Below are 12,746 nucleotides of genomic sequence, written 5' to 3' on the forward strand. Positions count from 1 at the left end.
CTAATTTGTCCCGAGGTATGACGGAGAGTGTGAATGGATCTTTATTTCTAAAAGTATATGTCCACGGTGTACCCAGCCTCTCGCCCAGTGTCAGGTGGGTTAGGCACCAAGTCGCAGATACAGGCAATAGATTAATGCATGTAGTCAAACTTGACAAAATATAGAGGTTCTACAGGTTGTAACACTTTCTACCAAAACAAAACAAAAATAATAGTGAAACTTTTTGGAGAGGCAAGAGATTACCAAATCAATAAACTGCTCAATGCCTCACAGTGTTGAATATCCATCTATCCATAAACGATAGCTTTTGTCCTCATTAGGGTTGCTAATGAACTGGAGTCTATCGCAGATGACTTTGGATAAGAGGCATTCACACTCGTATTTATGGACAATGAGTCTTCAGTTAGCCAAACATATATGTTCTTGGAATGTGAGAGAAAGTCAGATTATCCAGAAAAAAACAACACAAACAAAGGGGAAAGATGCAAATTCCATACGGGAAAGCCAGAGCCCATCCTCAACTTCAGAATTGGGAGGTAGAAGTGCAAACAACTGGACCAGTGATTCCAAAGCACTGTTTGAAATGACCCAATTTCACTTACTAAGTCCAAAAATGAGTATTTATTCACAACAAGTCGTACAGCCTAAAGCATAATTGCCCAAGTCATTTTTAACTTGCTGAATACCAATGTGTACCCACATTGTGTAACCAATATATTATATGTATTTATATATTGTTCTATTACATAAAACCCAATACCAGAGGTGGGCATTGCGCCTATATGACGGACCCGTCCGTCTATCCATCACTGTCGGACGCCCATTTTTCTGACGGTTGACGGGAAAATTTTTTTTAAATAGATGGATTAAGCATAGACGGAAGCCCCTTTATATAGTCCACCATTCGTCTGTAGACCATGATTGGTCTATTTTTTGTGGCAAGGCTTTAATGGCCTTCGATAGTGAGTTGTTGTTGCTTGCGGACAGATTTGAATAGGGACCAGGCTGTCAAAGCACGCAGGTAGGCAGGCTTCAAAAGCGCAGTGAGTCACAATTTTTGTTAAAATGCCCAGCTCTGCCCAATACCTTACAAATCGTACAATAAAGCAACATTACTGCAAATACAAAGGTACAATATGGCACAGTATAGCATATATTTAAAATATAAGTTTGACTGATTGATTTCCAATTTCAAATGACACTGTTACAGGGCACTCAACTCCACGAAAAAGCACCACTTTTTAATTGTACTGTTTTGAAATGTGGTGCAGTCAGATTTTCAGAAATGTGGCCACAACTAATAACATAATATGATGGCTGTCAGTACTAGTATCAGTGGTGTTACCGGGATGCCAGGTGTGGGTGGGCATTAGTCTTACCTGGGAGGCAAAAAAGTGCAACAATGCTCAAGTAGGTCGAAGCCCAGCGTAGGGCTACTGCGCCTTAAAACGTGTTTTGTTTTATCCTTAATTGAGATAACTCTTGTTGTGATTTGGGCTAAACAAATAAAAGTTCATTTGATTTTAGAAGACATCCATAACTGAAGAGTATGGACATGCAGGTGACAATGTTTTTTGTTGTTGTTGTTTTTAAGGTGAAAGAGGATGTAACAACACAAACAAAGGTTAAAACTTAGAACATAATTGACCAGTATGGACATGCAGGTGACAATTTTTTGTTTTTGTTTTGGGTTCTGCCATCATAAGTACATCCAGTTTTCTTATGGTGGGCAGAGTGTGTCCGTGGGTGGGCACTGCCCACCCTTGTCCCCCCTTTGGTAACGCCCCTGACTAGTATCATATTTTTGTGTCTCTCATATTATTATACCCCCCCCTGCAGAAACACAATGACACGGACAACGCAACTATGAGACCTAGACTGTAAACATTCAACTAATATGTTCAAGTAACATGTTTATAAAACCCCATGGTAAACTTATCCACGTATTATCTGGTATCAAGATTCCATGTCTGATGTTTGTAACAACCGAGGTGGCCGGGGACTCCCGGTTAAAGATGGCGGCTACGTCAGCACGTCGTCAATCACATAACGCTACATCTAATGGTTATTAATCTCTATAGCTCCAACAACCGAAGCTGCAGATTGCCCTTGAATGATGAGTAGGGTTATAGCGCCATCTAGAGGCCACAAGCTGGCAGATGCAGGAAGTGACTGCAGGTACACTTCCATAAACACTAACCGTACAGGATGATGGCTCGCTAACATACAAACTACCACAGTCGTTGTTTTTTTAACGTTTAGGACACGTGGCTGCTATCATCGGGACAGTGGACGTCTCTTACCTCGCAAAACAGCGATGGCACACATCTTTGGCCACTTTTGTCGACACACAGCTCGCCAGGGGATCGGAAGAGAAAAGCAACTTCCCGCTTTTGATTGCAGTCACCGCACGCAAGCCGTTACCTTTGCCCGGGCTCACGAACCGCTCCAACATGGGCGCCATAATGTTTGGAAGCCCGCGTGAGCAGACGTATGATTACGAATGCACGCTAGCTGCGTCATTGCGTCATCGACGCGTCGCGTCATCCCAAACTGTTTTTCGAGTTGAGCAATACAACATACAATATATTCAGTTATTCAGGGTTTATGTTATTCAACATATTTTATTTTATTCAATGTTTATGTTATTCAACATATTTTATTCTACTTTCATAAGACGTATAAAATATAATGTTCACGTTATGTATTTGTATTTTTTGCATATGTATTTTAAGCATTTGTATTGTTCAAACCTTTATTTAATTATCGAGAGATCATTAATTGATCAAGTCATTTTCGGGAGGACAGGGCAGAAACGAAACAAAAACAGAGCAATTTGATTGGAACTTTTAATTTAAAAGCGGTTAAATTAAAAAGCAAAGTAGTTGGTGATCGTATTACAAAAATGGTACATAGCAACAATTGTATTCCCGGAACTTCCAGGCAGGAAATAGCAGAAAAAGCGGTTTTACCGGAGAACTTTGAGCAACATGAGGCACGCGAACGTTTTGTTATACACTAGTTTAATCAAGTCATAATTATAGCAAGTTAACAACAATGATAATCGTAATAGTAATAAATTATTATTATTATTGCTGTTGTTTTGTTGTGGTTGTTGTCGCACTGCACCACACTACAACCACAAAAGTAAACATTATTTCATTAAGTCAAAAAAGTGTCTCAAAATCATGCTAATGTGCACACGGACAACCGAATGCAGTGGTTTGACTTGCCCACCCAAGTTCACAGTAGTTCAGTGCAGAGGAAATGGGAGTGACACTTCACTGGAATCAACCCACGCCATTCCAGTAAGACTTTCCCAAATGAGGAAGTCTGCTGATCAACAGACTGCGGACATTCCCGCAGCATTACTCGAGCTGGATCACATCGTACTTTTCGTCAATAATTGAAGTACGGAGCCCAACTGGACTGCTTGGATAAAAACAGAAGAGGCTCGGTCTTTTTGTTTTTTTAAGGATGTTTGTCATCCTTGTTGTTGTTGTAGGAAACATCGCCACTTCAGCGGCTTTCTCTGGTACGACCTCTAATATGCTGACAACATTACTTGTAGATAGATTGTAACATGTAGACTGTATGTAGTTGTTACTGCCTCGAGCTGACAACGTAACGTGTACTGAACTGTCACGTATGTGCACAGCTGTATCACATGTACTGTACTGATTGGTGTAGACAGCATAACATGACTGCAACATGTAATGTCGCATGATGTGGACAACTGGACATAAATGTTGTCACATGTAGTCAACATGGAGATAGACTGTAACATTTACTGTCAAATGTTGGCAACGTATATCACATGTAGATTGTAACATATATTAAGGTACTAGTTTGATACACGCTTATGAAAAAACACCTGCTTAATTTACCGTTAATGGTTCTCACAATAAGGAAACAAGTACTTTGCAAACTAAAGCTCTGCCAGCTTCTACATTTTCAAATGATCACATTCTGAGAAAATCTCAATCTCAAATCTCAATGTCCCATTACTAGTGCGCTCATAACCCGCTTTAATTGTCAATCTGGAGCAACAGGAATAAATCTCGATTGCACCAACAACTATGAGTATCGGATGTCTTGTCACTTTGACGCTCCAAACTGCACTGACTACAATGTGACTCTGTGGCGCCTCAACGAGTAAGTCCTGTTGACCACCCCGCCCCCCCAAAAAAACTATTTGTCATTGATATTTCATTTTATCTTCCACAGTGAGAAATACTGTCTTCCCATGCAGTGTGGAAGTGGAAAATGCTGCTGCTCCATCCATATGATTCTCATACTCGACGAGACTCACACGGCATTTGTCCGGAGAGGTGGCGAATATGTAGAGTCCAAAAACATAAGTGTGAGATACAGCTGTGAGTTCAATACATCACACACAGTCTCCCATTCACAGTGGAAACTACAAAGTTGAATGTGTGCCTTTGTTAAGTGTACAGGCACTGTTACAAGTAACATTCGTCACTGACAAATAAGTATAATGAGAATGCACATATTATCAAAGAAAAAAAAAAAGATCAATTTATTGGCAAACTTTTGCCATTTTCATCAATCCATACATTTTCTATACAGCTTGTCATGATTGGGTTTGCGGGAGAGCTGGAGCATGTCCATGCTTTTAATTATTCTTTTGGCAATATGCTATTTACATTAGTATCTTCTTCGTCAAATCCAGGTGTGTTTACCCTTCATAATGATTGAATTGTATAGCTCACGTTGTGTGTCCGTGTAGCATATGTAGCATGTTCTTGCTAAAGTCTCTCAAGATATGGTAACAATTTGGTCATTTTCATTTGACTTTAGAATCAGATTTGTTCCTTTTTCTAAATATAGATGTATTTTCCTCCTCACTGTTCCTCTGCAGTCAAACCCCAAACCCCAACCATCGTCTCAGTGAATGAGACAAATGGGAATTTTCAAGTCATTTGGAGGACAAACATAATAAAAAACAGTGTAAGAGAAATAATAAGCACACATCTGGCTTACCGCAAAAAAGGAGAAACACAAGAGGTAAGGAAAAGTGCTCCTTTGCTCACTTCAGACTGTCCTTAGAAGTTAAAAAAAAGTATGATTTTGACAATTGTTTTCACTTATGTCAGATGACCAAAGTAGTCAAAGCGCCACAAGTGGAGAAGCCCCTGTGCAAGTTGTGTCTTACCACTGAAATACTTGGTGCACACTTGGAGCCAAGTACAACCTATGTTGTCACAGTGCAGAACTTATTGCCGTGGAAAAGCCAGCGAAGCGACCGCAGCGAGGAGTACGAATTTACAACCCGTAAGTCCTGACCTGCTTCGGATAATGTCAAAGTCCAACCTAAGTGTTATTATCAAAACAGAGAAATATTCACAACTAAATGTTTGGTCTGCAAGTTTCAGCAACTTCTGGTGCAAATTGAATGCTCAATTCAATCAGTTTTGTCAAAATCAGCCTGAAAGATGTCCCCCAAATCATCTGAGTTGGAACATTACAGGCAATGTGAATTTAAAGCTCCAAAAATGGTCCAACATAGCAAATGTGTGAAATAGCACCTGTTGCATTATTGGGCATCTTTTATAGGTGTCTTCAAGCACATATTCTGTACCTCCACCAAAGCCCAAATATTGAAATTTGGATCAGCATACTCAGTAGTGTTATTCTGGCCCACTTACCGGTACAATGAAATAGGATAAAATAACAAGAAGAAAAATCTTTTTACCAAGAAATGGTAATGTTACAAAAATAAAGTTGTATTTTCTATGATGAAAAATGTTTTAATGTTACAATATCAACATATTTTAACAAGTAAAGAGCAAATGAACTCATACTTTTCACGGGTGAAAGTCAAATTCCAACAAAACTTAAATTGGAAAGGTTTTCTCATAAGATTACACATTTCTTTTCTTAATATTTTGTCCTATGGTAAACAATTACAAATTAATTTATTACAGTAGAGTGGTGCCTTGCATACGAGTTCAATTCATTCCGTGACCACACTCAAAACACTTCATGTCTCCACATTAAAATGAATGGAAATGCTCTTAATCCAGTCCAGCCTCCCTACAAGCACAATAATATTTTTTGTAATGTGTTTAATAAGAAAAATAGCGTTCTACATTATCGTACTTCATAAAAACAAACGTTAAAGCAGCACTGGGCAAGAATTTGACCTTAATAAAAAAAAAATTCACAACTCTTTTGATGAAACATTGACTTACAAGTAGTTGAATGGGACTTTTGTCATGCCCTGGGGGGTCTGTATCGTTTTTACTGGCACTAAGCAACTTTGAGGAGGATGGGAGCAACCCTGGCACACAAAAAAAATACAAATGTCCTGAATTGCTTTACGGCATACTCACTTCCTCCTTTCGCTATAAGGACGGAAGTCGATTCGTCCACGTCTACGCGCTATTACTGGTGTCATGGCAGAAGCCCCAAAACAACCAAAAAAACAAAAGTATTGTTTAAACAAAATTAGATTCATTACCTCATCGCTATTCATCTTTCACACAGCCACTGGAAATAGAAAAGTAATTCAGTCCAACTTGCAGGCCAGCGAGAGCTCAGGATTTCACGACACTATGGGCTGGCGAAATGTGGTTGACTTTTGTCAAAACACTACCGCTTTTGTCCACATGGCGCTGCCATAATCAACAAAAACTGATATATGACACAGTGTTGCTTTAATAACCAGGGGCATAGCCAGAAATTTTTCAGGGGAGATGGCCATGTTGACAACACCTCAGTGACGGGTAGCCAGGGTTGGCCGTGCATGTGTGCATGCGTCGTTTTCCATGCACAAACTTTAATGGAATAAATTCACACATATCCGGAACAATGCCCATCACATAACCAAGCAGGAACAAGTCAAAGTAAAAGTTAATGTTATGCTGAGCTAATTTAGGAGATAATGCACTTTTCCTTCGTGTGTACCATCTCATAGTGTATTTCTGTCATGCACTGATTCGCTACCTAACAGCAAAACAGAGTGATCAGTTGTTGTCACCAACGGCCGACCCTCTTTTGCATACTGCGATCCGTGGCGGAAAATGGGATTACGCCCCAAAACAATAACAATGCTGAGTTATTACTCGACCTGAAAAAATCTGCAAAATAGTGGGACTGCGACCCCGTGCTGGCAGTGTTTTTACTGTTTTTTAATGTTTCAGTGTGACAAGGAAACACAATTGATCCAGTACTATTTAACATTAACAGCAGCGTCACGCGAGAGCCTCCATCTGACCATCATCATTAGCCTCAGCGTGTTCTCCATCATAATCACTAGTGCAGCATACGTCTGCTACACGAAGTAAGTCACAAAGTCTTTTGCTTTTTCTCCGCCGTAAGATACACTGCAGAGCCCATGCGTGTGTTCATGCGTGCCGTCCTTTGATTGTAGGTGTAAAGCCAAGTATTGGGACTCAGTCAGCAATCAAAATTCCAAACTTCTCAATATATATCCGAGTAAGAAAGAGGTGAGATACTTGATGGGGCTTCGTATGTGTCTTCATTAAGTTTCATTTTGAAGAGTCAAAACGTTGATGCAGATTTCTATCATTTCTTTCCTTGCTGCAGGTTTTGAAGCCTATTCCCCCCATCATCTCATCAATCTATGTTGAGACCCTCACCCCAGGTGACCTCAAACCATGGTTAGTTGTCTTTTCTTGTGCGTGTGGTGCAAAGTATACCTGCCAATGCACCAGTAAGATTGTGTAACATGACTTATGGCTTGCTTAACCCAATTAATCGACTTTCTTGAACTCTTGTGGGGACTCGATTTAACTTGCTTGATGTTTGCCACAATAACTCGGGACTTGCTTGAAATCTGTAGGTTACCACTTGAGACTTTTGATTTGCATGTATATGACTCATTCATACCTTTGATTTGATGTTGAGGGTGTTTCAGGTAACCGGTCATTCTGTTGCAGGTCAAAAGACTCCCTAATTGACAGCAGCACCGAGAGTCTACTTCAAAGTAGCGGAATCAGTAGCGGCCCTCCTTCTCTCAGTTACGCTTGTACAGAGGCTGCTGACATCATTGCAGGTGTCCAAGGGGCGCTCAGCAAAGCCTTAATGAACATCGTCCCGGCATCAGCTTCAACAAACCATCTTCCGAAAGAGTCCAGCACACCCACCGGTGTCTTGTCCACTCGCCCCAGTCCCTGCAATAGCGAGCAACATTCGGGATTGGAAAATGCAATAACATACTCCTTCATCAGGCCTAGTTGTCCAGTTCAGGTAATACCTGACACTTTGAAAAGTCAGGGTGAGCCTCAAATGCCGTTGGAATGCGGATACCGAGACACAGGCAACGGGTCAACCTGTGACGACGAGCGAGGATCGTCTTGTGAAGAAAACATGTTCCCAACCTGGGTGTCTTCCTACACACTGACTGCCACGTCTCACCAGCAGGCTAGCAGAGCCTCGGGGAAATTTTCAATCGCTGAAAATTCAGACGCATCCCTCAGCTGCAGCAACACAAGCTTGTCTGGAGATGTTGAATCCAGAAAGGAAGCAGGACATGAGTGCTGTCATGAGATGTTTAGTGGGGCTTGTGGCAATGCCACCAAGGAGGGTAAAGGTCTCATCTATGCCCTTTCAAATTTACAAGACAATTTTCCAGTGGATGACAACTACCAAGCCTTTCAAGGTGTAAAGGAGCTCTCCGATAGACCATTTGAAGAGCTGGAAAGTGTTAAAAAACAATACTTAAAGAAGGCTGTGGAAAATTACTCCAAAGATGCCACTAAAGGTGATACCAGCTTCCCTGCACACTCAAACGAAAGTTTTCTGGTTGATGACAACTACCAAGCGTTTCAAGGTTTAAGGGAGCTCACTGATAGTCAATTTGGAGAGCAGAAAAGTAGTAAAAAAGCCATGGACAAGGTTTTGGAAAATTCCTTAGAAAATGCCACTAAAGGTGAGGCTGGCGTCCCTGTAAGCTCAAACCACAATTTTGTGGTTGATGACAACTGCCAAGTGTTTCAAGGTTTAAGGGAACTCTCTGATATTCAGTTGGAAGAGCAGAAAAAATGTAAAAAACATGATTTGGCCAAGGTTTTAGAAAATTCCTCAGAAGGTGCCTCTAAAGTCAATTCCTGCGTATCTGCAAGCTTGAACCGCTGTCTTCTGATAGCTGATAGTGAGGAAGCATGCCAGGATTTAACTGAGCTCTCTGTTGGGCAATATATGTCGCTCAAAACTGTTGGAAAACAGCCCCTGGACAAAGTTTTAGAAAAGTCCTTAAAAAATGTCACTAAAAGTGGTACCTGCAGCTCTACAAGCTCAAACTTCAATTGTCTTGTTGATGACAACTACCAAGTGTTTCGGGGTTTCGAAGTGTCTGATAGTCAGTTTGAAGAGGAGAAAGGTGGTAAACAAAACCAGGACAAGGTTTTAGAAAACGCCATAGAAGAGGCCACTAAAGGCCATACCCGTGTCCCTCCAAGCTCAAACTGCAGTTTTCTGGTAGATGACAACTCTCAAGTGTGTCGGGGTGTAAGGGAGCTCTCTGATAGTCAGTTTGGACAGCAGGACAGTAGCAACAAAGACAACCTGAAGAAGACTTTAGAAAATTCCTTTGAAGGTGTTTGTGTAGGCGATACCTGCACCCCTCCAAAACCAAACCCCATCTTTCCCATTGTTGCTAACTACCAAGCATTTCATGGTTTAAGAGAACACTCTGATAATCAGATTGAGGTTGGAGGGAGAAAAAGTGTTGAAAAAGAATATCTGGTGAAGGACATAGAAAATCCAGTCAAAGATTCTACTAAAGGGGATCAAGGTCACACCGGTGTCCCTGTAAACCGACACGGCAGTCTTCCAATGGATGACAACTACCAAGTGTGCCGTGGTTTAAGGGAGCCCTCCAATAGTCACCTTGGAAAGCAGAACAGTGAAAACAAAGATTTGGAGAAGCCTTTAGACAACTCCTTGGATGGTGCCACGAAAGACAATACCAGCGTCCCCGCAAGCTCAAATCCAATGTCTCCAGTAGATGATAACTACCTAGCCTTTCATGGATTAAGGCAGCACCCAGATAAAACAGTTGGAGAGCCAAGCAGTGGTGAAAATGGGGACCTGGGGAAAGTTTTAGAAACTCCATTAAATGTCTGTACAGGGGTTCAGTGCTATACTTGTGTCCCTGCAATCTTACAAGAGAGTCTTACATTGGATGACAACTATCTAGTGTTTCAGAGCTTAAAGAAGCCGACTGATATAAAACTTGCACACCAAAGAAGTGACGTAAAAGAAGACTGGGTGAAGGTTTTGAAAAATACCTTGGAAGATGCCACTAAAGCTGATAACTGCCCACCTGAAAGTTTACAAGACAGTCTTCCAGTGGATGACCACTACAAAGTGATTCAGTCCTTATCGAAGCAGTGGGATATCAAGTTTGCAGAACATAAAGATGTCAAGAAAAATGACTTGGAGAAGGCTTTTGAAATGTCACTACCCGTAATACCTGGAGGCCCGGCTGGCCTAGGAGCAGCAGTGTCGACTGACCTTGTTGACGGTGGCAGCCACCCCTGTGAGCCCCGAATGCCTTTTTTACCAGCGATCTCTACTGACCTCAAAAATCAAATTATCACTGAGAGTGGCTACAAAATAGTATAGCATGAAACTAATGTGTTCATTACCTCATCCAATGAGGTCTTGTGTATTTCTAGCTTTGTACAGCAACTTTGAGTCTGCAACCTGAACCAATTTTGATGTAAATGTGTCGACTGCTGGATTATCATACATGAAATTATTTAGAAAATATGGAATGTGTTTTTTGTCAACAGATTTCCTGTACAGCCCTTCTTATTCAGTCATTAGCATCATTGCGTTCCTTGAAAGGCACTATATAAGTCTTGAGTTATCATTCTAAACATGGCATTGAAATGATGTGACGTGGCTCAGTAGAGTGCAGACCTCCACCAAGAATACAAAACAATCCTGATTCTGCATTTTTATCCAGATCCGCGCTAAAATGTAATGGGTTCCTCCTTCACCCATTAGCCACTTACCCTTGTGACATCAACAGAGTACTTTCTGCATAAGTCTGTCCACTAAATGAATGTCAATGAAATTTGAACCTCTCCTGTGGAGGGAAATGGTTAAAGTTAGACATCTTTTCTTGTGATGGCGACTTGTTGTCCATTGCTTTTGCTGTGTCTTTTAGTTGGACTTAACATGATAAATATACCATTAGAAATATATTTATTTGTCTATGTTATTTTTGTACAGTAGAGATCTGTCAATAAAGTTGGACAAATTTTGAGAAAAATGCTGTCTCCGCCTTCTGGGGATGTGCTGTGATTCACTGTCCAGAGCGTACCCTGCCTCTCACCCAAAGTCAGCTGGAGTTGGCTCCAGCTAACCCACAACCCAAACAAGGACATGCGCAATAGCATGGATAGATGATAATTTAATCTTTGTCACTAACACATTCTACTCCAATCATTATTCTGGTATAGTATATTCATAACATGCACATCTCGGTTTAACCTCTGAAATGGGACATTTCACGGCAAAACTAAGTGAACAGTGTGCAATGAGCCACACCTTGTATCCACAACTGCCATTGTGAAATTGCTTCCTCATTTCTTCTCTGAAACAGAGGTGTCATGTTTGTCAAATAAAATTATTAATGTAAAGCATGTCAGTAATCATTAATCATCTTAGCTCATGCTCGAAATTCAACTGAGCTTAATTTTACTGCAGTTCCTGGATGAGGATGAGTGGATGAGGAGTAATGCAGCAATAAAAATAAAAAAATGTTGGACACTTCATTAGGTACATCTGCTGAGTCTAATGACTCTGAGATCCAATACTAGAACTGTATCAACAAATCTTTACAGTGATAAAAATGCAGTTTTTATTAATTCAACAATGTTTATTACTTATTATTAATATGACATTTAATGTAATGATACCTGACCATGACCGCGCTTTGAAATTCCGGTTTTATGAGTGTCAACATAAGAAATGTTCAATTTAACAATATGTTAATTATTATTATTGCTATTACTATAACTTTTAATGTATCATTTGAGCATTGGCCCTGCTTTTAAAGTCTTGCTAGATGGTTGCACTTCATGTGTGACATTCAAGGGATGACGTATCACTTAATGTTAACTTATGACTGGCCAATGAACAATTTGATTTTATTTGTTGGGCCTTTTCTTTTTTTTCCGCTTTCATAGTTCAAAGTGTGTGACATTGCTGACATGCACTGCTCGAACTGACATGACTGCAAACGGGAGCTAGTTTACAAAAACAAATTTTCTATTTCGACTGACAGCGACTATCTTTCATACAGGGTCTCGCAACTTCATGTCCCGCGAAGAAACAAACAACATGGAGTGTTGAATTGCAAGGCAATTTCCAAAGACATGAAAATGTATACATGGCAAAGGCAGGGATTTATCGACATGTTAGAAACTTTTGACCCAAGGTATGTGCTTGCCGCAAATGTTTTGCTGAGGTCGCAAACAAGTAAACATGAGAAAAGAGCATTAAAGAGCCAGAGCGGGTGTTGTGTTACTCTTCGACAAAAGATATATGCAGCAACTGAGCCATGACAGGTCATTTTATGACGTGAAGTTGTTGAACATTAAAAACTGTTAAGGCTCTTGTTTACATACATGTTTTCAAAAAGAGTGATTTTTCCAAGAGGAAGCACATATTTTCATACTCCAGTACATAAGCCCCCTCCATCGTGTTGCAGACCACTCCTGCAATAAATGAAATCTGTGATATAC

General features: G+C 40.5%; 2 protein-coding genes across 7 annotated transcripts in view; one reads left to right on the top strand and one right to left on the bottom strand.

Moving 5' to 3' along the window:
* Positions 1-2,523, bottom strand: part of smyd3 (SET and MYND domain containing 3) — a 53,378-nt gene extending 50,855 nt beyond the window's left edge. The window contains exon 1 of one of the 4 annotated variants that reach the window (XM_086026057.1): positions 2,304-2,523. In XM_086026057.1, the coding sequence (XP_085882183.1) occupies positions 2,304-2,464 (161 nt within the window). In that variant the 5' untranslated portion in view covers positions 2,465-2,523. The remainder of the gene's footprint in view (positions 1-2,303) is intronic. The other 3 variants (XM_086026055.1, XM_086026053.1, XM_086026056.1) reach the window with 3 other exon arrangements.
* On the top strand, positions 2,292-11,277 carry il4r.2 (interleukin 4 receptor, tandem duplicate 2). Of its 3 annotated transcripts, none has more exons than XM_086026050.1 (9): positions 2,292-3,535; positions 4,047-4,155; positions 4,228-4,376; positions 4,883-5,028; positions 5,118-5,295; positions 7,213-7,306; positions 7,397-7,472; positions 7,573-7,646; positions 7,926-11,277. In XM_086026050.1, exons 1-9 carry the CDS (start codon positions 3,478-3,480, stop codon positions 10,612-10,614), a joined length of 3,573 nt encoding a protein of 1,190 aa, XP_085882176.1. In that variant the 5' UTR covers positions 2,292-3,477; the 3' UTR covers positions 10,615-11,277. The 3 variants fall into 3 exon arrangements, with proteins under 3 accessions (XP_085882176.1, XP_085882177.1, XP_085882178.1); XM_086026051.1 differs by having other exon boundaries at positions 4,053-4,155; XM_086026052.1 differs by having other exon boundaries at positions 2,293-3,535; positions 4,012-4,155.
* Positions 11,278-12,746: the final 1,469 nt, after the last annotated feature.

This window comes from Filicampus tigris, chromosome 3 (genome assembly GCF_054856515.1).
Source record: "Filicampus tigris isolate MCC_2025a chromosome 3, RoL_Ftig_1.0, whole genome shotgun sequence".
Classification (NCBI taxonomy): domain Eukaryota; kingdom Metazoa; phylum Chordata; class Actinopteri; order Syngnathiformes; family Syngnathidae; genus Filicampus; species Filicampus tigris.

What these genes read in the sequence shown, in the direction of transcription:
- il4r.2 (XM_086026050.1), top strand. Translation starts at nt 3,478, where the DNA reads ATGTTTGTCATCCTTGTTGTTGTTGTAGGAAACATCGCCACTTCAGCG. An exon ending in ACTCTGTGGCGCCTCAACGA is followed by an intron (nt 4,156 to 4,227) that starts GTAAGTCCTGTT and finishes TATCTTCCACAG; the next exon opens with TGAGAAATACTGTCTTCCCA. An exon ending in CATAAGTGTGAGATACAGCT is followed by an intron (nt 4,377 to 4,882) that starts GTGAGTTCAATA and finishes GTTCCTCTGCAG; the next exon opens with TCAAACCCCAAACCCCAACC.